Raw genomic sequence first — 23,342 nt, forward strand, 5'->3', positions numbered from 1 at the left:
CCCCCTCCCGCCTCAGCGGCGCCCCGGAAAATTCCGAGGAGGCCACGAGCGGCGAGCGGAGACCTCGCGCCTTCCCTCAGCGCCGCCCTTGGCGGCGGAGAGAGCCGCTCGGCTGGCCGCGCCGCCAGGCGGGGCTGCCCGGCGGAGGTGCCGGCGATGCCTGGCTCGCGGGCGGCGGCTCCGGGGCTGAGCGGCGGCGCTGGGCCCGCCCGCGGCCTTCCCTGCGGCGCTGCCGGCCCCCGGCCCGCCCGGCCGGGGATGAGGCGCTGCGGAGCTCGGCCGGGGCTGCCCGTGGCCTAGCGCGGCCCCCGGGCCCTCGCCGCCGCCGCCTCCCGCTGCCGCCTCCGCCGCCCGTTCCCCGGTGCCGGTGCCCGTCCCCTGGGCCCCGCGGGAGGATGTCGGGGGAGCACGACATGGACAGGACGATCAAGGTACGGGGGAGGCGGCGGGGGGGGCGGCCCGGCTGGGCCTGCTGCTCGGTACCGGGCACCGGGCGGGGGGGAACGGGACCGGCGTCCCGGTGCTCGGGGCCGTGAGGTGCTGAGCCCCGGGGCCGTGAGGTGCGGGCTCCCCGTGTTTGGGCCCCGCGGCTCCGGGCGTTCCGGGGTTGGGGTGAGGCCCCCGTGGAGCCCGGCGCTTCCCCGGCGCTCCGGTCCTTTCCCGGGGGTTGCTGAGGGCGGCTCTGAGGTAAAATAAGAGGGAAGCGAGGCACTGGAGGCTCTCCGGGGGCTCCTTGCCTTGTGCACAGCGTTCGCTGTCGCACAGACTCCAGGAGCCTCAAAAAACGCAAATAAAGTCAATAAATGCTTCCTCTGACGAGATGGGTTGCGAAAGGACGTACACAAAAACTTCCCGCATATCGGTGTCTGCCTCCTTTCCCTGCTACCTGCCACTGCGCCTTTATCTTCGCAGAAATAAACAACCCCAAAACCCCGCTCTGCTGCGTATGCGCAGGCATGGTCCTGTACCTGCCCCCTGCCCCTCTCAGTTCAGAGGGGTCCGGATTGAGATCAGATCCTGGGAAGTGTTTTGGGGTTTTAGGCGTAGTCTGAGTCCAGAACACAATTTAGCCCTTTCAGGCATAACACAGAGTTCTCTGCTTCACAAATACCTGGTTATTGTTTGGTTATTATTATACTTTATTTCCAACTTTCCCCCGGTACTCGGTGGAAGCGGGGAAGCGCCTTGGCCAGCTTTCAGGCTGCCGGGGCCCGGATCGCTGACGGCCTGGGAGGAAGCTCGAGACGTTGCGCTGGGTGCCCTGAGCTTAACGAGAAGGAATTGAGCTGTTGAAAAGAGCTCAGCCCTTTTTGCTCCCATTAATTTTTTGGAATCGAATGTATTTTAAATTAGTTTACTCCTTTTGCCCGCTGGAAATTAATGTGAGGGGTGATCTTGGCATGCAACCCGAGGTGTAAAGTTCCTTTCCACCTGCATCCTGAAGGAAACGGCAAGGCGTTCAGGCTTGCTAGATGAAATAAACGTCGACGTTTTCGGAGAGCAGCTTTTAATCCGTACATTGGAAATATTTCATGCAGTTTGAATGTTGTGAACCCATGCTGATTCGCATCAACGTACAGCCTTGATGCTAGATTTGGAGCTCTTGCCTCTGAGGGAGGAGGAGATGTAAGCAATTCTCTACACTGATGAACAGCAAAGTTCTCAAATACTGCATTTCACGTCACTAGGAACGGTGAATAGTGTCTCTTCATTACCAGATCATTCGTTTTTACTGCCAAATTCTAAAGCTACTTTTGTGTGAGGATTGGAATCCTCATAAAAATGCAGGGGGAAAAAAAAAGTTGGCTTTTTACTTAAAACAACAGTGAATGCCCAGAATATGAAAGAGGAAATAAATTATCCTGTATTAAAAATTAACGGATCTGTGGTAATCGAACTTGTCCCTCAGGAGCTGAGAACTGCCCGGTCTTATTCTCACGTCATTTGACTCAGAGAGCACACGCTTCCCAGTTCCCGATCATCGTCTTTGTTGTGCCTCGCTGAAATGGATAAAACGGTCTCTGTGCCGTAGCAGAAGGGGCACGAGGTAGCAGAAACTGTTTTGCCCAGATTGGGTTTGTGTGTGGGGACGGGATCTCTTCTTAATCCAACCTGTGCAGCTGAAAAGGTGGATACAGCTGCGGGGCAGGTGGTTTCAAAGCCCTTCTTCGGTTTTGGAACAGGAGCAGCAGACTTCCAAGCTCTGCTGTAAAAACCTAACTGGTTATCGCTTAACCGTGGTGTTTCTCCAGAGCACTTCAGCATTGCTTCACCCGTTCAGCAGGCTGGCTGTCTTCAAAAATCAGATGAGCCTGAGCTTGAAAACACGTGCATGAGAAAGTGCTCGACGGTTTGGAAGAAGCCTTTCTCTGCTCAGTAATGCTTTTCTGAAACTGCTTTCATTCGAACTGTAATGCCTTCAGTTCTGCGTCTGAATAGCGGGAAACTTAAATCGGCTTTTCCCTTACATGCCTGTCACAAGTCGGTAAAATTCGTGTTAATTAAATTGATAAGAGAAAGTTTCTGTGTGCTTCTACTTGGAAACAACAAACCATGTATGATCCACTCTTCTTTTTCTTCCCCTTTCTTTTAAAACCCTTCCAAAAATCTCCAGTTAAAAGCAAACCTTAACTTCTTCCTTTCCACCTCTCCCGCTGGTCACTTACGATTTACGCAGTGCCCACTGCAGACTGCATCAAAAATGAATTTTCCCATTCCTCTCTGCCTTTACCCTCTGTAACCCCTTCAGGTACTGCCTTAAATATCAGCTTCCCTCCGAAGGACTGCAGGTTGTGAAGGAAAGCGAAGGAAAGGGGGAGCGCTGACCTGCAGGAGGTTGCTTTGCGGGCGGGCAACTTCGTTTTTTTCCCCGTGCGTCTGGTGCCAGCTCTTGCTACCGCCTGCTCCTGTTGGGATTTAGCAGGCACCTTTCTGAAAGCTGCTTCTCGACGCATGTAGCAACGCTGATAGAAGCACGAATGCGGAGTTTTGCGGCGTGTGTTACGCCGTGACTCCAGTTTGTGCCGCCGCGGTCCCGGCCCGCGCGGGGACGCGTTGGAGCGTGGCAGCGCCCGGGCTGTGTCGTAACAAAGCCGAGCCCTGTTCGCGTGGATTTGGACAAAAGGATTACGAACAGGAGCTCGGCTCGTTATCAGACAAGCCAAAACTAGTCCCGTGGCGTTGTATGTGCAGTAGCGTGATGCCAAAGGTTTGCAAACCCGAAGAATACAGAAAAGTGATTTGCCTTTTTAGTGTATGACCCAAAAGTACGTAAAAATGATGAAATTGGGCCTTGGTATTAATTTGCGATTGCTCATTTCTAGGCAGAAAGCTGCTTTTTCCCTTCCCAACTCTTAAAGTGCCCTTTATATGTTTCTTTGTTAAAACCACAGGGTCCTGTTTGCTGCTCTCAGTAATCCTGCCTCAAAGTGCTGGGGCGAGCAGTCCCCGCAGCACAGAGCCCATTTTGTGCCGAGATACACTGCGTTACTTTGTGAGCATTTGCACTTGTGCTTAATTCCCCTTGGGGAAGCAAAACCCAGGCTCTTTCTGCGCTCTGCTATCTTGCAAATCAGGTCTGCTGAGCTGGTTTTTTTGGATGGGACTCAGTAATTTATTTTTTTTTTCATTCTCTTCTCCCTCCCTCTTCTCCTTCTCGCATAGGAAACGTCCATTTTAGAGGAGTACAACATTAACTGGACGCAGAAGCTGGGAGCTGGGATCAGCGGTCCCGTTAGGTAAGGCGCCGCGCCGCAGGTCTCTCTGTGCTCTCAGCCGGGGAGAAGCCAACAGCAGAGTGCTGTGATGGCGCTGAAGGCTCCTTCTGAGCAAATAAATGTCCGTGCACTCCGCGTGGGTCGCGGTGGGTGTGTGAGCAAGGCGTTGGCTTTTACTGGGTACGGCCGAGGAACGAATTCGGCTTGCTCCCGTCTCGCTGCCGTGCTCCTGAAGCAAGGCAGCCACGGGAATCGGCTGCGAGAGGACGGCGCCAGCAAGCGCTGCTCAGACACCTTCGTCCTCCTGCTGCCCCTGCCAGGGCGGTGCAAAGGTCTGCCCCGGTGTCGTCACTCGGGGCTGCAGCTATTTTTACCAGCTGGTTTATCAGATCATCGCGCGAGGCCCAGGCAGGTAGCGCCACCAGCTCCGCGCCCAGCACCGGGCCTGCCCGCCCTGGGCTTCTAACCGCGGCAGGCACCGGGTGCTTTCTGTAAAACAAAACACGTTCCCTTTTCGACGAGCTCTCTGCCTTCTGGGAGCAGGGATTTGCGCTCAAGCTCCGGGAAACAAATGTCTGGGCGCTCGGCAGGGCGATTGTCTGCTGCCACCATTCGTCTTCCTGTCGAGGCAGTTGCTCTCTCCTCATCCATTTTCTGCTGCTGCATTGCCTGTGATCTTTATGAAAATACCCCTTTGTTCTCGGTGCTGCTCGCTGCCCGTTAACGTGTGGGCCCTCTCCACTGGCGCAGCTCAATTGTTAGCGTTAAATGGGGGAAAGAGGGAAAAAACCGCGTGCGGCACAGTTGGTGGCCCCGCCAAAACGAGGATTTCCACTCAGAAACGCTTTATTTATCGCAGGCTGCGTCCTCCACCGGGGATGCTCAGGCTGCCACTGTGGGGTTTGGGGTTTTTTCCGTCAAAAGTGGCTCCTCACGTTGAGTGGACGGAGTGCCTTCAGCTCGCCCGCAGTTGCTCTGAGTTCTCTCTTTGTGCTGCTCAAAACAGAGCTTTGTGTCAGGCATAACGTGCCTGATTGCGTGGGGGGCCGAAAGCCGAGGCTTTCGGGCTGGGACATGGAGGCAGGTGCCCTGTACGTTGCAGACCGTGGGTACTCCTGTTAATTTCCGTGCGCAGAGCAAGCTCGTAGCTGCAGATCAATTGCTTGAAGTGTCTCGTTAACACCCCTGCTGACTGAATGATTTTATTGCTGTAATACCAGAGTCTGCGTGAAAAAATCCTCTCAGGAGCGCTTTGCACTGAAAATCCTTCTCGATCGTCCAAAAGCTAGAAATGAGGTACGGTTCCCGGTTGTACTGCCTGCCTTCTGACGCGCCGCGGAGGCTCTCCCCTCCGGGGAACGGCTGCGGCGGTTCCAAACCCCGCGCTCTGCGGATCCCGCTGCGCAGGATTCCTCCCCTTTGGTCCTCCAGGCTCGCTGCGCTCGGTCCCTGGAGCACGAGGTGGTGGGTGAAACACGGGGGGGGGTGGTTTCTGGCCCTGAATTTGCCGTGGGTGTGAGCTGTGTTTGCACAAAAAGAACCTGTAGAGCTGCATTTCGAAGCTCGAGTTCTCCATGTCCCGCGCAACGTAACATCAATAGTTTAGAAGAAATTCTGTTTCCATACATCGCTCTCGGATGCCAGTACCGTAAGAATTGCCAAGAATGCCTCAAGTTGCGCTCTAAATTGTACGGGTTTGGCTGAATGTGAGAAAGTAACTAAGCTCCCCGCTGCTGTTTGTGACTTTCTGTGGCTGACGTGCCAAGGCGTCAGCTGTCAGTCCATTCAGAATGACAGGCGTTGGTTCAAGTTTTCATGACAGTGAAGAAACGGTCACTATTGTCCTCAAAGTTTTAAGCAATTTCCGCTTCCTGTTGGGGAGCAAGTTCTCATTTAAAATTCCCGTGGGAAAAAAAGTTGGTAGACAAGGAGCATCAGACCTTGCCCTGACCTGGCCGTCCGGGTAGCTTTAAATGGGGTGGAATTCCTGAGGTCCCTGCTTCAGCGAGTCTGAACAGATGAGGCTCCGTGTGTCCCGAGTGCTAGCCTAGTCCACTTGGCCATAAAAGCAGTTGGATTATGGAATTTCAGGTTTTATTAACGAATTTCCAGATACTTGTCAGTTGAAATCATATTTTTATTGCAGCTTTAAGGCTAGTCCTACCTTGAAATGTCTTAGTCTGAGCGGTGTAATGGCTGCTGGTCACCTATATAAATCCTTGGGGGTGTTTCTTATTTTTTGAATGACTGAAGGGCAGTTTTAAACTGCGTGTGAGTGGTGCTGAGCGCAGCAGAGCCACAGGTGGGCTCCTGAGTGCTGGGCAGAGGGGGGCAGAGCTGCTCGGGCGCGTCGCTGCGTACAGTAACGTTTCTTCCCTTCTCTTCAAGGTACGTCTGCACATGATGTGTGCAACACATCCCAATATTGTTCAAATTATTGAAGTTTATGCTAACAGTGTGCAGTTCCCACATGAATCCAGCCCAAGGTAAGATTACATAGGGTGATTCACTCCCACAGCTTGCTTTCCATGTTTAGGCCAAGGTATAGTGGAGTTGGCTTTTTTTTTTTTTCTTTTTCCCCTAATCACCGTGTAACCAAAATGAACATTTATGGAGCTTTCCAGACATGATATTTGTACTTCAGGCTACGCAACACTTATTACCCATCACCACCCTTCCCCCTCGATGCCCAAGCCTTTGCATATTTAAATGAATTTGCGTCCTTCAGTGCTGGTTTTGAATACGCCTTCGTTTCTTAGGTCTTCCATTGATCCAGTCTGTGATACCTGCATTGTCTGAGAGGATAAAATAGCTTCCAGCTTCTGTCCTGCTTCAGTATTACTTTAGAAGCTTGAATTGAATTGTTTGTAACCTTTCAGGGTCCTTCTGCTTTCAAAGCACTGTTAAAGCAGGATTGGAGCTGCAACTTTTGTTGCTACCTGGAATCCTAAGGGAGATCCTTTCATATGATGGTGAGACAGCGGAAAACAGTGCCAGTCTTCCTTTAAAAACAAAACAAAGGAAGAATTGTTTCTCAAAATACCAGGTGCTGCCCTGTAAACCCTAATACATCGTCCTGCTTGAAACAAACATTGCAAAACGTGAACCAGACACGTGATTTTTCATACGTTAATGTGGCCTGGGATAAAAGAAGTCTTCATATTGGTTGTTAGCTGGGGCAGGGGGGGATAGCTGGGAGAAATAAAGACCCGAGACCTGTTTTAGTCTGATGATTTTGCTGTGTGGTGAGTACTAGAAGTTAGTTTCTTGAGGATCGCCACACTTCCTATTCCCTGTCCTTCACAATGATGGCAGTAGAGCTGCAAATTGAAATCGGGAGGTGCAGCAGAGTGTCCAGACTCAAAAGCATCGAGGATTACTCTTGACCTCCTGCTTTTCAGTTGCCACGAGCACGGTTAGCACCTAGGCAGCTAGCTAGGCAAGCTGGTGCGTCTGCGAGGATGGGCGCAGACGGGTGCAGGCTGTGCTCTCAGCCAGCCCGGGTTTGGAAGCTGTTTAACGTGTTTAATGCAAGACTCTGCCTGCCCTATTATTGTCTGAGAGCAGATGACACACCGATGTGTCTAGATGGCTTCCAGGCCCAGACTGGCTCACCGGTGGGAAGCCGCAGTGGAGCTTGCATCTGTCTGAATGCATCCACGTAGACGTCCTCGGTGTCTGCTCCAGCTGGAGGTGGGAGCCCAGCACGGAGAGCAAACTGCAGGCTCCTGGCTGACCATCAGTGCGTCGGATCGTGCTGGGAGCCAGAAAGTCCTGCAGCTTGCGTGGTTAAAGTCAAAACTACTGCCCCAAAATGGCTAGAACGACTGTAGAAGCAGCAAGTGTATGTGTCTCTTTTGGCCTGCATCAGTAGATACGAAGTGTGCATTATTAGCTTAGCAATTATGTTTTGGTTTTTTTTTGATTATTTTTAATGTAACGACATGAAATGCTTTTAAACAGGGCTCGGCTCCTAATTGTAATGGAGATGATGGAAGGGGGAGAGCTATTTCACAGAATCAGCCAGCACCGGCACTTTACTGAGAAGCAAGCAAGCCAAGTAACAAAGCAGGCAAGTCATAATCCATGTATAAGCGAACCCATGAATGATAATGGCTAAAGTATTTAACAATTTCCTGGGGCGGGGGGAGTGGGGAAAAAGGAAGCTAAAATAATCCTCCGTTCTGATCCAACGATCATTGCCTGCTTTGTTATAACCTGACAATGCCAGAGTTTTAAGAGAAGCAAAGAATCTGAAGGTGTGGGCTAGCTCTGCTGGGTTGGGACCCTGATGTCTCTGCTGTCCTTAGCTTTGCTTTTCCTAACGTGGTCTGCAGAACGCAGAGAACTCTCTTCCCTCACAATCTTCCTGCTGTATGCCTCGCTGTTGTTCTCAAAGCGTTGCCTCCGATCCTCCGCAGGCTCTCAGCAGATAACGCGAGGCTCCTGAGCTCCGGTTTGGGAATGGCTCTTGGCCACGCCACGGTCTGAGCGTTTCGTTCGCCCCTCGGGTGGGGCAGTGCAGGCAGTAACGCTCGTGTGCCCTGGGCTGGTGGTTTGGAACCTGGGTGCTGTTTGGTTTTGTGTGTTGGTTTTTTGCCTGTCACGTCAGGTCCCTAAAGGATCCTATAGCTATAGCTCATGTTTTCTGTGCTCTTTGTTCTGCTTTCCTTCTTCCCTCTCCGTTTCTTTAGGCAGCTCATTCTTGAAAGCTGTGTTTTTAGAGGCTCCACGATATTTACTGGGTGTCCATAGGCTGTTTGTGGCTTGGCTGTGAGCACCTTACGCTGCTAGAGCAGGCAGAAGGGTCTCTGGGGGACTCAGTGCAGTGGTTCAGTGTCAGTTTGCCTCGGTTCCAGGTGGGCTTGTTCCCTCTCCCAGCTGTTGGGTGACTTGTGGTGGCCAGCCAGGGAGCCTGGGTTAGTGGGAAGGCTGCAGGAGAGGCGGTGTGGGTGCGTGCTGGGATGTCCTCTCCAGGGAGCCCCAGCAGAGGAGCAGCACGTTCCTGCAAGGAACCACAAGGCATAAAGATGTTGCTGTCAGAATGGCTGCGCCCTTTCTTATGCGCAGGAATCGGCACCCCAGCATGAACTGAGGGCCCGAGTTGCCTTCGTGTGCTTCTTGCAGAGGTGGTAGTGACGTTCCTAACAAAAGATTTACAAACTGTAGGTGAGAGACTCTGTTGCAGATACGAGGCAGTGAATATCCTGTTCCCACACCAGTGGTCACTGCAGGGAATGAAGGAAAGAGAACCTGAAAGGAGATCTCACAGCATTTGAAGTAAATTGACACGATTGTTTATGAAGATACCCCTATCCTGATCTCCTGCCTCCCCCTAAGCTGGGGAGATAATGTTTGGTACTGAGGCAAAATGGAGGGCCCCATCATTTCGTCTTAATTTTCTGTCCTGTGCTTTGAGTTTTCTAATGAAATGCTAATTGTGCCGTTACCGCTTTGGCTGCATCCAGCAAAGAAATTAGGAGGAATTACCGAGCTCTTGACAGTTTATTGCCATGTCTTTTGAGGGATTTGATTTTGGCAGTGCAAGGCAGTTTCTAGGATTAACCTGTTGGAAAAATCTTGTAAAGCTATGTAAAAAGATGAGATCTGAATTGAATGATGATTTTGTGTGCGCTTAGGTATTCACGTGCCAAGTAACTCTTTGCATTACTGTTTATACAAATTTACTTTGGAAGAGACATTAAAGCCTTATTCTTTCACCTGGTGGTTCTTCACAGCTGTCTTCAACTACAGATCTTAGCTCCTTGTACCCAGTAATAATAGTTAAAACCTTGTGAGGCAACCTCGTTTTATCTGAGTGTGCTCGTGTTTGTTCCTGAGCTGCGTTAACACTGGAGTTCTTCCGTCACAGTCATTTGCAGTGTTTTACGGGCTCAGCGCTTTGCCCAGGGTGCTGTGTGTGGGTACAATCCTCCAGCAGGAATACCTCTAAATAAGGGTTGTGGGGCTCTGCCTTACTTTTCCTTCAGTAATGCTATTTAAGTATTTATGCTTTGTTTTTCTTTAAATTGATTGCACTTTTAAATGTACGGTCTGCAGAGCTTTCACGACTAGGTTACAGGCTTCTAAACCATGGCAGCGTAAGCAGTTGTCTTTCAAAGAACCAAGTAATGCATTTCTGTGTCGTACTACATGAAAGGAATAAACTGCAGGCACTACCTTCCAGAATTAAAGGACAACGTTGCCTGAATGTTGGCTCTTAAGTCAGTAACAAATGCGATAAAGTATTTGCAGAAATATTGAAGCAAGAACTCACTGTTAAACAGAATGTTGTCGCTGGAGAGCGTGCAAGCACGTTTAGTGGCCCTGTAGGCCTGGCACAGCTTATAAGGGGACACTGTCGTGATCCATTGCACTTCTGGGGGTTGTGGCAAAGCCCTGAGTTGGTCAAACTAAAGAGGTTGGGAAGCCGAATATAACTTAGCTTTTGTTTTCCGTTTGCTTTGAGTGAAATGCAAACTGAGTAGCTCGGTCGGTTTCATTTCCCAGTCCTCACGCTTTCCTGCACTATTGCTCTGTATGGCCGGGGTTGTCTTCACTGAGAATCCTACCCAGGTGGAATTAAAAAGGTTGGGGCCTAAGCGGTGTCGGCAATGTCCTTTTTCAAGCTAAAATAACTCTCCTGAAGCAGGAGTTCTGTAATTGTAGTTGATTTATTGTGCCCTTTTTCAGATAGCTTTGGCTTTGCAGCATTGCCACTCACTAAACATTGCACATAGAGACCTCAAGCCTGAGAATCTCCTCTTCAAGGATAACTCTTTGGTAAGGTTAAGACGTGATATTCTTTTTGTACTGCTGAATTCTGTAAAATGGCTCAATGTTGATTTTCAGAATAGCTTAAAAATGTAAACCATCATTAATGCAATGTTTTGGTGACAAAAAGGAACGATTTCTTTGGCTTCGTGCTTTTCCATACTCTGATCTGCCTCAAGTACAGATCCGAGAACAGTGCTGCTGGTGTTCAGTGTGGGTCAGGTTCTCCACCTCAGCACAGAATCCTGCTGGGATGAGGAGAAAATTCTCTTTGCCCACTTCTCCCCCTCGTGTCATCAGGATGTTTTACACGTGCAGTGTAGGTGCTTTGACTGAAGCATGCTACCATGCTGCCTCTTTCTTTCCTCTCCTGCTCATAACCACCCTGCATACGCAGCGACCTCCCTACAATGCATTTAGTGCTCTCCAAAGCTGAGAGGGGGCTGCTTTGGTCCAGAGCACCCAGGAAGACAAAAATGATTGTTGCAAAGATCATTTTACCATCTTTTAGCTGCTTTGTGGAATGATAAAGGTATAAATATAAAAGAGGAATACATGTGGCAAAGGGAAGATGAGTAGGAAGCCATAAGGATGTGGTAGAAAAACTGATTTTATGCTGAAACCTCTTCTCCTTGTTTTAGGATGCACCCGTTAAATTGTGTGACTTTGGATTTGCCAAAGTAGACCAAGGTGACTTGATGACACCACAGTTCACTCCATATTACGTAGCACCTCAGGTAATGAATGATTACAGTTCTAGGTTACAGGGGGATAATGATCTTTATTGCCTGTATCTTCAAAAAAATGTAATTTATAAAGCCCTTGCTGTCTTATTGAAGGCTTCTGGGTGCAGGAATCTTGAGGAGATGTATAGGAGCCACCTTTCAAGGTTGAGTGCTACAGTGATGAGATCACGAGGCAGATTTCCCAGACTGAGCTCTTAGTGTTGACTTCCTGCTGATGCCTCTCGACTCTCCCAGTCCTGACTCCTACCAGTGAGATTACTCCAGCATTTTAAAAACTGGCCTCTTATAGCGTTAAAGGAATTGGTTTGGAAAAGTCCCTGCTTCGCAGTCCTCCTTCTAGCTCAGGCTCACACAAGGTTATGAGCTTCAAAATGACCGTGCTGAGACAATAAGGTGCTGTAAAGGCAATTGCTTAGAAGGGGGGCAGTGTCAGAGGGTTATCCTTTGACTTGGCCCCCTTGTCATTATGCATTAGGACATAATTTATAGTTACAGACAGGCTGGTTTTTGTAGTGCTGCTTTACCCACTTTTTCTTTTGTGCTTTGTGTTGAAATCCTGAAGAAAAGATGATAAAACGGCAGATAAATACTTAATTATGGTACTGAGCATGTCGGCAGCCTTACTGACTAGGAAGAGCAGCTGCAAAGATCAGACCATGCAGCCACAGCTGAGTGCCCTGAACGTTTCCTCAGCTGGAGCTTTGTGGTGAAGGGCATATGCACTACAGATAGGGTTTTTAAAACTAAGTCAGCTACCAAGAGCATATAAAGTTTTTTCCTAAGTATATTTAAACTGTAGATTTTTGTAGAAACTCACAGATTTGATCAGGGAGGGGCAAATTTGACTTGATTTGTTCATGGGGGAGGCACAAAGGGACATCTCTGGAGCTAGGGTTACCCGCCAAACACACTTCAAATTCCAGTTCCAAAGCATGGAGGTGTTAGAACTTCTTGGACAAAACAGGTGAGAGCAATTGCTTTAATTCAGGCACAGCTGGGGGCTTCACCTAAAGTAGCAAAATATTTCAGGTGGAGTTTTCCCCCATGTAGTAAGTTTCAGTCTTTCTTAGAACAGTTTGAGTTTGGTAGAATCTTCAGTAGCCAGAATAAATCCACCAGTGGGAAATGATGAGACATCTTTGGCGTAGGCATTGTTGTTTGTGGTATCTGTAAATGAGGTGTATTTTGCAGTTTTTTTCCTCTCACTGCAACAGGTATTGGAGGCACAAAGACGACATCAGAAAGAAAAATCCGGTATTATCCCCACCTCACCGACACCTTACACTTACAACAAGGTAAGCTATGAAACAGTCTACATGTCAAGATCTTTAAAGCATATTGTTTTGGCTTTTTTTTCCCTCCACAGGCGTGTCTGCTGTAAATGTAGTTTATAGACACAGTTTATCACCTGAGACAATAAACTTTGTCATCAAATTTCACAGTTATGACCAGGAGCAATAAAGTTTTGATCTCTATGACACAGGTACATTAAAGATACATTAATATCTTCTCTGTAAACCCATCACAGAACCTCTCCAGCCCCTCAGCTCCCCAAATCTGCCCTTGGGCAGCTTTCCACCGTCACCTGAGCCTGGAGTTCAGGACTCTCCTTGCACTTGGCTGCGTGTTCCTGCCCCTCCTTGCACTGGCATAAGCCAGCGGGGTTCCCATGGAGGACTGATAGGGCTGGAACCCAAGCCAGGAGAGGAGGAAAGATCAGCCGCACAAATGCTGGTGTTGGCAGGAAAGAAATACTGCGGCTGCTTGAGCAGGGTCAGAGCAAGGCCTTCCAGCCCCAGCCTGCACCGTGCCAAAACCAAGTGATGACAGAGCTGAAGGATGGGGTCCAGTCGAAGTCTGGGCTGCTGCGGCCCTCTTCCCTCCTTTGGTCACGTTGGTGTTGCATGAACACACGGTGATCCAGGTGGGAATGGGTCTGGCTTTCAGCTTCTTTTCTGAGGTGCTTTTTGGCTGGATCCACCCCCAGCTGGGCCTGTTCTGTACCTCACATGCAGTAACTGGTGCGGGGCAGGGAGGGGAGCGTGGAGGGCAGTTGAGAGCACAGCGTCAGCAGCTGTGCAGCTCCGGACCTTCTGGAGCCTCTTCAGCTCCACAGTTTTTGCTACAGACCTCTCTGAACAAGTATTTCTGGCAGCTCATTTGTTTGATGGTGTTCAGTATTTCAGTCACACATTCTTAAAAAAGTGACTGTCTAGTGCCCTGGTTCACGTTCTGACGGTCAGAGACAAGGGTTCAGACTATGTAGCGTTCTTATTCACGTTCTGACGGTCAGAGGGAAGGGTTCAGATACCCCAAGAGATGCAGTGAGCACGCAGCTGGCTTGTGCCTGACACGCTGCCTGTTTCCAGGCAATTCACTGCTGCATAGCAGAGCGTTACAGGAGTGTGCTCTGTAAACAAGAGAGCTTGGGTGCTGGAAGTAGTTTGGTTTGGCAGCATCGTGTGCTTATATATTTGCCAGAAAGATATTTTAAAATACACTTTTAAAACAAATTACCGGGTAGAAATAGCAAACTGGTAGATTTCTCTTAAAGGAGGGGATAAAACATAAAGCAGCTAATGGGGAGAAAAATACTTAGTAAAATTTATTTCTGATGTAACTTTGACTTTAGGAGAGAGGAGGAGCAAGTCTGTAAAGGTGTTTGGATGGGTCTTTAGGAGGAGGCTGAGCTGTGCTTCTGTTTTTGTAGGGAGTTGTGTAAAGCTTTTAACGTAGGTACACCACTGCTTGCTGCAAATCGCGCCCCCAAGTGATCGTTTCCTTGCTTTCAGAGCTGTGACTTGTGGTCCCTGGGTGTCATTATTTACGTGATGCTGTGTGGGTACCCTCCGTTCTACTCCAAACACCACAGTCGGACAATTCCAAAGGACATGCGGAAAAAGATCATGACAGGGAGTTTTGAATTTCCAGAGGAGGAGTGGAGCCAGATCTCAGAGATGGCGAAAGACATTGTGCGAAAGTGAGTCGCTTGAGGAAAATGTGGTATTGCTCTTTGCTTGTATTAAGAAATCGGAAAATCACATAAAAGTACGTGGTCACAAAGGGATTATTTTTCCAAGGGCGGGGTAAACTGTCTGCAGAACATACAGCTGAAAAAGTTTCTGTGTTCAACACGAAAGAAGTTTGGTAATATTTTTCCCCCCTCTTTTCTTTTCTCCCTAACTGTTGCGTGCAAATTTTGATGTTTCCCGTGTCTAAAGTTGCTAGAGTACTGTGCACGTAGTCTGCGGAGGGAGTGGGTACGCTGCCTTGCCTCAGAAGAATATAGGCAGCTGGCTGGCACGTCTGCCAGCTCTACGTGGGCATCTCCTGTGGCGGTGTCTAAACTCCTGTTAGCATCAAGGCCTAATAGAAACCGGACAACTGAGTACAGTAGATCTGTCCCTTAGAAGCCTGTGCACACACTACACAGCCTAAAAGGAGTCGAGAAGGAAGCATGGGAAGGGGGGTTAAGATCTGTCACAAGGTGTCAGACTACGAGATGAGGTTTTCCACTGATATTTTATTCTAAAAGGTTCTGGGAGCTGTTTTTTCATGCAATACACGTCTCTCGATTGCAAGCATTTCACACGTTGTGATCCAGTGAGCCTGTTTGAAAGCAATGTCCTGACCTCACTTCATTTTTTAAAGCAAGAGGGACTTACTGCCTTTGTTTGCATCACCAGAGGAACTGGGAGGATAAAAGCAATATAAATAGAAAAAAAAATCAATCTGTTAAACAATTTAAAACTGTTGCTGTCTTTTCTGATGTAATGTAAAGCCTCCAAGGACTTAGCACAGTTTGGAAGGGGTGCTGAGACCTGTTTATAGCAGTGCAGGAGAGCCCGCAATCTTTCAACACACAAACTGCAGGTTATGCTGCAGTGAAAATTCTGGTTAAACCAAGGTCAACAGTCAAAAGATGTAATTGTGTTTTAAAATAGCCATGAAACTCAGCTCGCGGAATGCTGTCACTTGTTTTCATTTAACTCGATTCTCTGAAGAACGCTGTCAGGGCTCCCTTTCCTGCCTGCCTGTCTTTTCCGTCCGGAGTCTGAATTGGAGTTTGCAGTGCAGGAATACGTTGAGAATTTTGGAGGATTTTCCACGTTATTTATGTATGCAGCTATTCGAGTGGAGCCTTGCTTTTGGAGGTCACGTTTTGCATTCAAGTGACCGCTTCCTTTCAGGCGTGTCGAGTTGATTTCTGACCTCAAGCTTTACAAGTTGGAGCGCTTGAGAATGGATTAGGACTTTGAAAGCCGATGCAGAAGGAATGCATGTGTCTTGGGTCTTGGATTAATTCTGAACCGACGACCTGTTTGGCAGCGTGGCTTTGCCAGTGAAATTTGTGAGCTAGCCTGTGGTCCTGCTGACATTTTGTAAAAGTTATTTCCACTTCCTTGGTGCATTAAACAATTCTGCTCTGCAGCCAGGAAGCTGATTTAGAGCACTGAGAAAGCGCGACAAACTCATCAAGTCATTCTGTTTCTGATTTAGACACTTGGAACAACTTGTCAGTGCTCTGTGTGAAATGTTACTTATTTTTACTAAACAGTTACGATTATCATGAGAACGTGAGGTTATCCACAAAAACTCTTTCCACGTTCTCGTTCCAGTCAAAATTAACTCCATGGGCTTTTCCGAGGTTTCAGAATAATGTCACTTTTTATTTCGAGTTGCTGTAGCTCGTCAAAGCATCTGTTGCTTGAGGCTTTTAGAAAGGAAAAAAGCCAAGGGGTTGCCTGGTGAAAGCAGCTAACTCAGAGAACAGGTTTCCAGCTTTGAAACTTTGCCTTGCTTCGCCCTGCCCAGAGTCCTTGGTATGCATAGAGACTGTCATGCAGAGCGTGTTGTTTCCAGTTTATCTGGAAGGTAATTTCCCACATGGGAGGATGTTAATACAGAGTTCAGCTGAGCACAGTTTTACCAAAATGGTCTTCAGTGCCTGTCTTTACGCTGAGTTGCTGAATACAACTGAGTGAGCTGTGCGAGCATTACAGTATCAACTGCAGCAAGGGGCGGTGAGGCTGACAGAAAGTCAGACTGCCTTGGGGTCAGCTTCGTGTTTTAGTTATTAGGAGTGGTTTCTTTTTTGGTCTCTCTAATGTTTAGAGATTGCTAAGTGCTCTGATCCCAGACAGAGCAGCGTGCTGTAAATCAACAATGACCGCTTTACGGACTGATTGACTCCTCTCCCAGGCTGCTGAAGGTCAAACCTGAGGAACGGCTGACCATTGAAGGTGTGCTGGACCATCCCTGGCTCAACTCCACGGAGGCACTTGATAACATCCTACCCTCTGCCCAGCTGATGATGGACAAGGTCTAAGCAATGTTTCGTTTTATCAGGAATGTTGCACAGAGGAGCTGGATATCTCCTGGGTGGTTTGAGTGTTTTCTTTCACGTAGTGTTCTGCAGACAAAGAGCTTCCCTTCTGCTTTAACGAGAGCCAGAGATATTTGTAAGAAAATGGAAACTGTTTGGTTTGAGGTTCATGCCAGGAGGAGAAGCTCCAGGACTGTCAGTAAGGAGCAGCTCTGTGCTAACAAGTGGAAAACAGAGTACGGCAGTAAAAATGACTGCGGACTCTTCTGTAGGTCTTTGCTCTTTTTTCCCCATGTTTTATATCTGACTATAGCTATGACCTCATGAATTAGAAGCAAATGAGTACCCCTCCTTGCTTTTTTTAAATGCTGCACAAATAGGAGTACAGTCAGCTCTCATAAGCGTATGAACATGAGACAGGGATGATTCTTCGTCCTGTTCAGCCTCTGTGAGGTTGGGGTATATTTTACTACAGTCAGTGATGGCAGTTCTAAACGTGTCTTGTGTAATGCAAGCCTAATTTTTGTTACACATCTCTGAAATGGATAGGATAAATGAATAGGATTTTGATGCTTTTTTTTTCTTTATTCTTTCTGTCCATGGCTAACATTGTCCATATATTGTCCTTTAATTCCCAAAGGAGCTAATTATAACATCAAGCACAACTCTTCTCGTTCCAGGCAATGGTTGCAGGGATACAACAGGCTCATGCAGAACAACTTGCGAACATGAGAATCCAAGACCTCAAAGTCAGTCTCAAACCCCTTCACTCCGTCAACAACCCCATCCTGCGCAAAAGGAAATTGCTGGGGTAACTCTCTAAAGCTTTTTCTGAAAGATCAAGATGTAGGCAGCTGTGATGCCTGGAGAGTGACTTAAAGTGTGTTACGGGTTCATTCAATTGTAACCATGCTCCTAAATTTCTGATTTGGTTTACACACTCTTCATGCTGAAGTGGATTGTTGGATTCAAGTGATACTAGAATAATACAGTGCCTCTTTCAAGATCTGCCAGTGCAGGCAGGAAGGAGATGGAGTAGCGTTATTATATTATACAGGCAGTGGAACAGATCCATTATGAGAAGAAGAGGCACACGTTGAATAGGGAAGGGCAAACTGGGAGAAAGAATTAAAGAATTCCAAGATTTTTTTCAGATCCTGACATCTGACACTTATGTTACCAAAAAAAAAAAATAAAGTAACCTCTCTTTGGGTTACCTGTCTGAAAAATAGAAAAATGTATTTTAGAATTATCCTTCAATTAATTTGAATTAATATTTATTTTTCTTCATATTTAAAGCGGTCTCATAATGCAGCACATTGTAATAATTAATGCTAAATCTGTCTCTCTTTCACAGCTCTCCAGACAGTGAGAGAGCTGTACTGGTACAGTTACGCAACGTGTAATGGACTCGAGTTGCATTCCAATTGTAATTGTTTCCTCCTTGTCCTTCTGCAGCACTAAGCCGAAGGATGGTGTTTACATCCATGACCCGGAGAATGGAAGTAACGATTCCAATGTGGCTCTGGAAAAGCTCAGAGATGTGATTGCTCAGTGCATTCTACCGCAGGCTGGTAAAGGTTGCCACTTTTAAGAAAGTTACATTCGTAAATATGCAAGGCACTGACTTCGTGCTGTGCCTCACGATCAGTCTGGATTAGCAGTGAAGAAGGATAGATGAGCTGTCTTCTTCAAAAAGAAGACAAAGCTCCTGTCGTCCTAGTCTGTCTTGTTTCTGTGGACACCAGTTTTAGTGCATGTGTAATAATTAGTGCCAACAGTAACATGTGGAGCTGTTAAAATAACTTTGAGACAGGAGTGTCTGCTTTCAAGCCAGTTTCTTAGTTTGCATGAAGCAAGGGGGAGTAACTGTAGGTGTTGCTGTTTACTGAAGCTCTGAGTGTTGCTGAGAGGCAGAATGACAAACCTCCTGTTCATCTTTGTTCTCCTAAACAGGAGAGAATGAAGATGAGAAGCTGAATGAAGTGATGCAGGAGGCATGGAAATATAATCGGGAGTGTAAATTGCTGCGAGACACTCTTCAGAGCTTCAGCTGGAATGGTGAGGAGCTCCTTTTTCATTCAGAGTGGTGCTAATGCAGAGTGAAGGAGAGAGAGCAGGGACCTTATTATATGGAAATGAAAACAAACTTGAGTTTGTGCCTCGCTGATTGAGGTTTCCAGTTTCAGCCCTTCTCCAACATGGCTATTTTAGAAATGAGGTTTGAAGTTCTGCTTTAAAATTCCTCTTTGAGGTTCAGGGTAGAGTTTTCAAAGGCACCAAGTCATTTGGGAACTTAATAGCACAGATGGATCATCACTTCAGAAAGTGCTTTAGCTGATCCGAGCTGGTTTCCTTCCAGCTGTTTATTATCCTCTTTCTGTTGGAGGCTGCTGCCCTTATCTATGTCAGCACAACATCTCTTCTATTCAATTTAGAGAGGAAATGGAATTAAACTAGGCCAGCTGCTTTTGGGAGTGTCTGATGGCTCCGTGACAAACCAGGGCAGTGGCACCAGCCAAGTTCACAAGGCTTGGCCATGTCTCTTCCTTAATTTTTTTTCTTTTTATTTTTAATTTAAGTTTTTAAGTTCTCTTTTTTAATGGAACTAGAGATCTTAACTGATTTGGTGGCCTTGCAAATGTTGTCCTAAGTGTCTCTGTATTTTGTGTTCGGCCAGCGTACGATGCCAGCCATAATTACTTTCCTCCTTGTGCCCAGCACCTGCTGACTACCTCTTCTTTTCCTTTCAGGCAGAGGATTCACAGATAAAGTGGATCGACTAAAACTGGCAGAAATAGTAAAACAAGTTATTGAAGAGCAGACAAACTCCCATGACTCTCAATAGCTGGAGCTTCTTAATCTTATTTTTTTTACCATTTAAGATTTATTCTTTAACTGTAAAAAGTATTTTTATGTAAATTAATAAATCATAATTATTTCATGAAATTTCCATACTGCTTGAAAATGCTGTATAGTTGTAGATACAAAAAATCATTGGTACTGTAATATTTTTTTAAAACTCAGTTCCTTGAGGTATATATGATCACTTACGTACTGTTAATCATGAGTCCCCCAGATGGGGCAAATTGTATTGTTAAAGACCATTCTTTTTCTTAATAACCAGTTGCAGAAGCTGCCTTCCATCTGCTATACATACAGCCAGCTGCAGTGACTATAGATGTGAACAAGACAGCCACAGTTTCTCAACACCCTGCTCAGTAAGTACTTGAAGCCAGTGCTGTGAAATACGAACTTCCTAGCTACCCTTTGCACCTAAATTCTGAGTCTTCATGTAGAGGCAACAAAATAGCCTTCTGTTTCGCTAGATGACCCAAGAGCGTGCTTGGCCTTGCCAAGGGCACCTGAGTCCATACGCTTGCTGCATTTTTCAGTTCTGATCAGTAGCCCTCTTTCTTTCTTCTGTAACCCATCTTCCTTGGACCTACTTTAAGGCTTAATGGCCATTCAGCATAAAACTCCTCTTTTTACCATACCGTTCAATGGCGGAATCAAAGAATGTTCTAGTTACTTATGCACAAGTTATTTTTATTTTCATGATGGGATCTTCTGTAGACAACAGTAAGCGTGGGGTCTTTTTTTTTTTTTTTTGTCCCCAGATCAGAAGTTCTGTTTCCACCTTATTTTTTCCACTCTAGAAGATCCAACTTTTGTTTTCAGACTTGTCCTCTTGTTTGAAAGAGATCATCCTGGCAAGGGTCATAGTGCTGCTGTGTGAATCCACCAGTGATCCTTCTCTTGTGTCACCATCTGGAGTCCAAGCTCCCCCTCTCTTTGATGCCTTCGAGCTCCTCCTGGCGGAGCAACAGATGCAGGGCTGCTCCTTGACACATGTCCTTATGCTGCCTGGACCATGAGGCTGCCCAGGGCAGATTCTTACACTAGTCTGGAACATTGGCTCCAAAAGCTGCTTTTTTATTTTAATGAAACAAACAAATGAAAAGAATCTGTACATATTTCTAGTTTTCTACCTTCTGACACTTTTCTTTCTTTTGAGACTGGTCGAAGGCTTTTTATAGAGATATTTTGGTACTAAACCTGTGCAGACATTGAATGAGTTTGGTCTGCAGACTGAAGTGCCAATTCAGGGCTATTAGTAACGACTCTTGAACATTATTGTTATATTTCATAGCTCGTTAATTTTGGGTTTACATTTACAAACCTGAGCCATGAATCTCCCAATCTACTCTTACGACAGTCCAGCCTTGTTCTTTTTTGTCTTTTTTCTATAACAGACTTCCTTGTAACCTTTAGCTTGGATGGCAAACCAGTGTCTGACTCTTTCTATGAAATTTTTTAAGCAGTAACTTAGTTTTTCTACATGAAGGAGATGCTTCATTTCCCATTCTTCGTCAGCACCTTGTCAGCTTTCTTTTAATCCTGTTGAGAGTTTTCCAATGCTTGATTTATTCCACAGTAAGAACCACAGTCCCTATTTAACCATCACTTTCTCTGATGGAAATGGGGAGTTTTTTGCATAAGCCAGAATTGTACTTCTGACACTACATGGAATATTTGTGTACTGACATGCATTGACAACTGTAGAGAATTAGCAGGTGACAAGAGTATTTGTCGTTTCTTGGTAGTATCAGCAAGTTTGCAGGCCCTATGTGCATTTCTGTCCTTGCCCTAAATTCCAGGTCATGTCAACATCCATGCAATCTTGAAATGTATAGATCATTTCCTTTTAAACTTGAAATCTGTGTGGTGTGTGTGTTTGTTTTTCCTCTGGGAAATCTCAGTGTATGGGAACTTTTAAGCATGGAAAATAGAGAGCAAGGAAATCTCTTGCGTTTGAATGGGAGTGCAGAAAACTCCCTACAAAAGCACTTTGCAGCTCTACCCTCTGAGGAGGAAGATACTCTGGCAGTTTCTGGGGAGTCAGAACTTCTGAGCAGAAAAATGGATCAGATTGTAGCTACTCTCATTGTTAACACAGTGCATTCAGCAGGCTACTGCCACGCCACAGTCTGCTGAGATCCAAGCAGCTTGTGAGCACTGCGGAGTGTAACACACTGCGACTTCTTTTTTCTCTGGCAGGTTGCTCTAGTGTTAACGATGACAGTAGCAAGGCTTGTACGCTGATGTGTAATGGTCTTTGGGACATGGCTTCAGCCTACTTCTGCAGTACCAAGAGAGGTTTGTACAGTGGGGAGCACCTTGGAGGGAGAGCAGCTGCTGCTCGCTGCCATCCAAGGCAGCTTAGAAATCAGCAGACGGGATCTGTGTGCGCCTCCTCTCCTGATGCTCTCCGCACGTACGCAACAGAGTCATTTCAAGCAGTTACTGGTAGTGAGGTGGGTACACTTGTGATTGACTGTGAGGTGTTTTGGTGTCTGGAGGGAAGTCGCATTTCTAAGGGCTTTTGTGATGAGGAACTGCGTTTTATGGGTTTACTGTTGATTTTAGTGTCTGTGAGAAGTAAGAATGGCCTGATCTGAAATGGAGGTAGGGAGGGACAGATTTAAGAAAATCCAATTTGAAAATTCGAGGTCAAATGGTTTTATTTCTATGAGAAAGTTGATTATTTTACTCTTGAAAACAAGTTGTTTTAGATTTCAAAATTAAATAGACTTGAATGGATCTAATTGACTTATTTTAAAGTTATATTTTACTTTATTCTTCCTGTGTTTTGTATTTTTCAGTTGACATAAATGCAAGATAACCTTGTCTTGATTATGTAACATTTTAGTTTGTAATAAATCTACTGATGCTTTACAGCAGACTGTGAATATTGTACATATCTTGAGATGGAAGAGTTGCGTGGGAACAAAGAAGACATTCTTTGTAAAAACACTAAAAGGATATGGGAAAGCTATGTGCTTTTTTTTTCTTAGAGTTTTATTTAAGACAAGAATCTCAGAAATCATTTGACCTTTTCAAAATTTTATGTATATCTGACTTCTCCTGTGACTTGATTATTTTAAGGTATATATTTGAAAGGTTAGGAGAATTTGACTAGGAGAAAGAGTTTTTGATTGGAAATAGCAACATGTCAAAGTTTTGCTGTCATTACTTCAGTTTTTTCTTTAAGAAATCTGAATCTGTCATCATCTGCCATGTTTAACTTCTGTGTATTAAAATGTTTGCATTTCTCCTTTCCAGCGTTACCTGTACCATGTTAGTTTATTTCGGATCAGTATTATATTGTAAATATTACGCATCAATGTATATAAATGATTTTACTAAACTTAAAAGTTACTGGCTTCTTTTTTTTGGTCCCCAAGTCTCTTTAGCACAGAAGGGAGAGGACGGTGGTGCCCAGAGCCCCGGAGCTGTGCTGCTGTGCTCCTTGCTGCCTCAGCACCATCAGAAACCGCTGCTGGTAGGCATTTGCTTCAGTAACACAATTCTTTGAGGTGAATGAGCATCCAACAAGATAGGCTGGGTAAAGCCCTAGGAATTCGTGTGCTCTGCCTGGTGACGTAGCCTGAAAAGCGTCTCTAAATGCCATTAGATGGCAGCAGGACATCCCCGCTGCTGCAGGTTAACCTCTGAAGGTCTATGTTTGTTGTTTTTTTTTTCTTGTAGCTACAGCTTCCAGGGAAGGAAATTGGTCTGTGCAGCTCGAGTAGCACTTAGTGTTTATGACATTCCCCCTGTTGAGTGTAACAACTCCTCCATCCTGCCAAGAGCGTTCCAGGTGTCTGTAGGAGAGGAGGACGACCATGGCAGGGCACTGTGGCAGGAGTGGCAGCTGCTGAGAAACCGGTAGGTGAGAAGTAGGTTGGCCTTTGTTCGGGCTGGTGGGGAGTGAGA

The 23,342-nt window shown here is 46.5% G+C and overlaps 1 protein-coding gene across 6 annotated transcripts; it reads left to right on the top strand.

The window, feature by feature from the left end:
* The first annotated feature begins 193 nt into the window (after positions 1–193).
* MAPKAPK5 (MAPK activated protein kinase 5) lies at positions 194–23,175 on the top strand. Of its 6 annotated transcripts, none has more exons than XM_035565722.2 (15): positions 263–431; positions 3,664–3,737; positions 4,937–5,012; positions 6,105–6,202; positions 7,680–7,788; positions 11,132–11,227; positions 12,451–12,531; positions 14,029–14,216; positions 16,439–16,559; positions 17,243–17,373; positions 18,021–18,142; positions 18,519–18,623; positions 19,690–19,783; positions 22,811–22,908; positions 23,115–23,175. In XM_035565722.2, exons 1-15 carry the CDS (start codon positions 396–398, stop codon positions 23,156–23,158), a joined length of 1,473 nt encoding a protein of 490 aa, XP_035421615.1. In that variant the 5' UTR covers positions 263–395; the 3' UTR covers positions 23,159–23,175. The 6 variants fall into 6 exon arrangements, 5 of the variants coding, with proteins under 5 accessions (XP_035421620.1, XP_035421615.1, XP_035421617.1 ...); XM_035565724.2 differs by lacking the exons at positions 22,811–22,908; positions 23,115–23,175 and adding exons at positions 10,410–10,499; positions 21,624–22,306; XM_035565727.2 differs by lacking the exons at positions 22,811–22,908; positions 23,115–23,175 and adding an exon at positions 10,410–10,499 and having other exon boundaries at positions 194–431; positions 18,021–18,136; positions 19,316–22,306.
* The last annotated feature ends 167 nt before the right edge of the window (positions 23,176–23,342 follow it).

Source organism: Cygnus atratus, chromosome 17 (assembly GCF_013377495.2).
Source record: "Cygnus atratus isolate AKBS03 ecotype Queensland, Australia chromosome 17, CAtr_DNAZoo_HiC_assembly, whole genome shotgun sequence".
NCBI classification, from domain to species: Eukaryota; Metazoa; Chordata; class Aves; order Anseriformes; family Anatidae; genus Cygnus; species Cygnus atratus.

What these genes read in the sequence shown, in the direction of transcription:
- MAPKAPK5 (XM_035565722.2), top strand. Translation starts at nt 396, where the DNA reads ATGTCGGGGGAGCACGACATGGACAGGACGATCAAG. An exon ending in GGGATCAGCGGTCCCGTTAG is followed by an intron (nt 3,738 to 4,936) that starts GTAAGGCGCCGC and finishes CTGTAATACCAG; the next exon opens with AGTCTGCGTGAAAAAATCCT. An exon ending in CACCTTACACTTACAACAAG is followed by an intron (nt 12,532 to 14,028) that starts GTAAGCTATGAA and finishes CCTTGCTTTCAG; the next exon opens with AGCTGTGACTTGTGGTCCCT.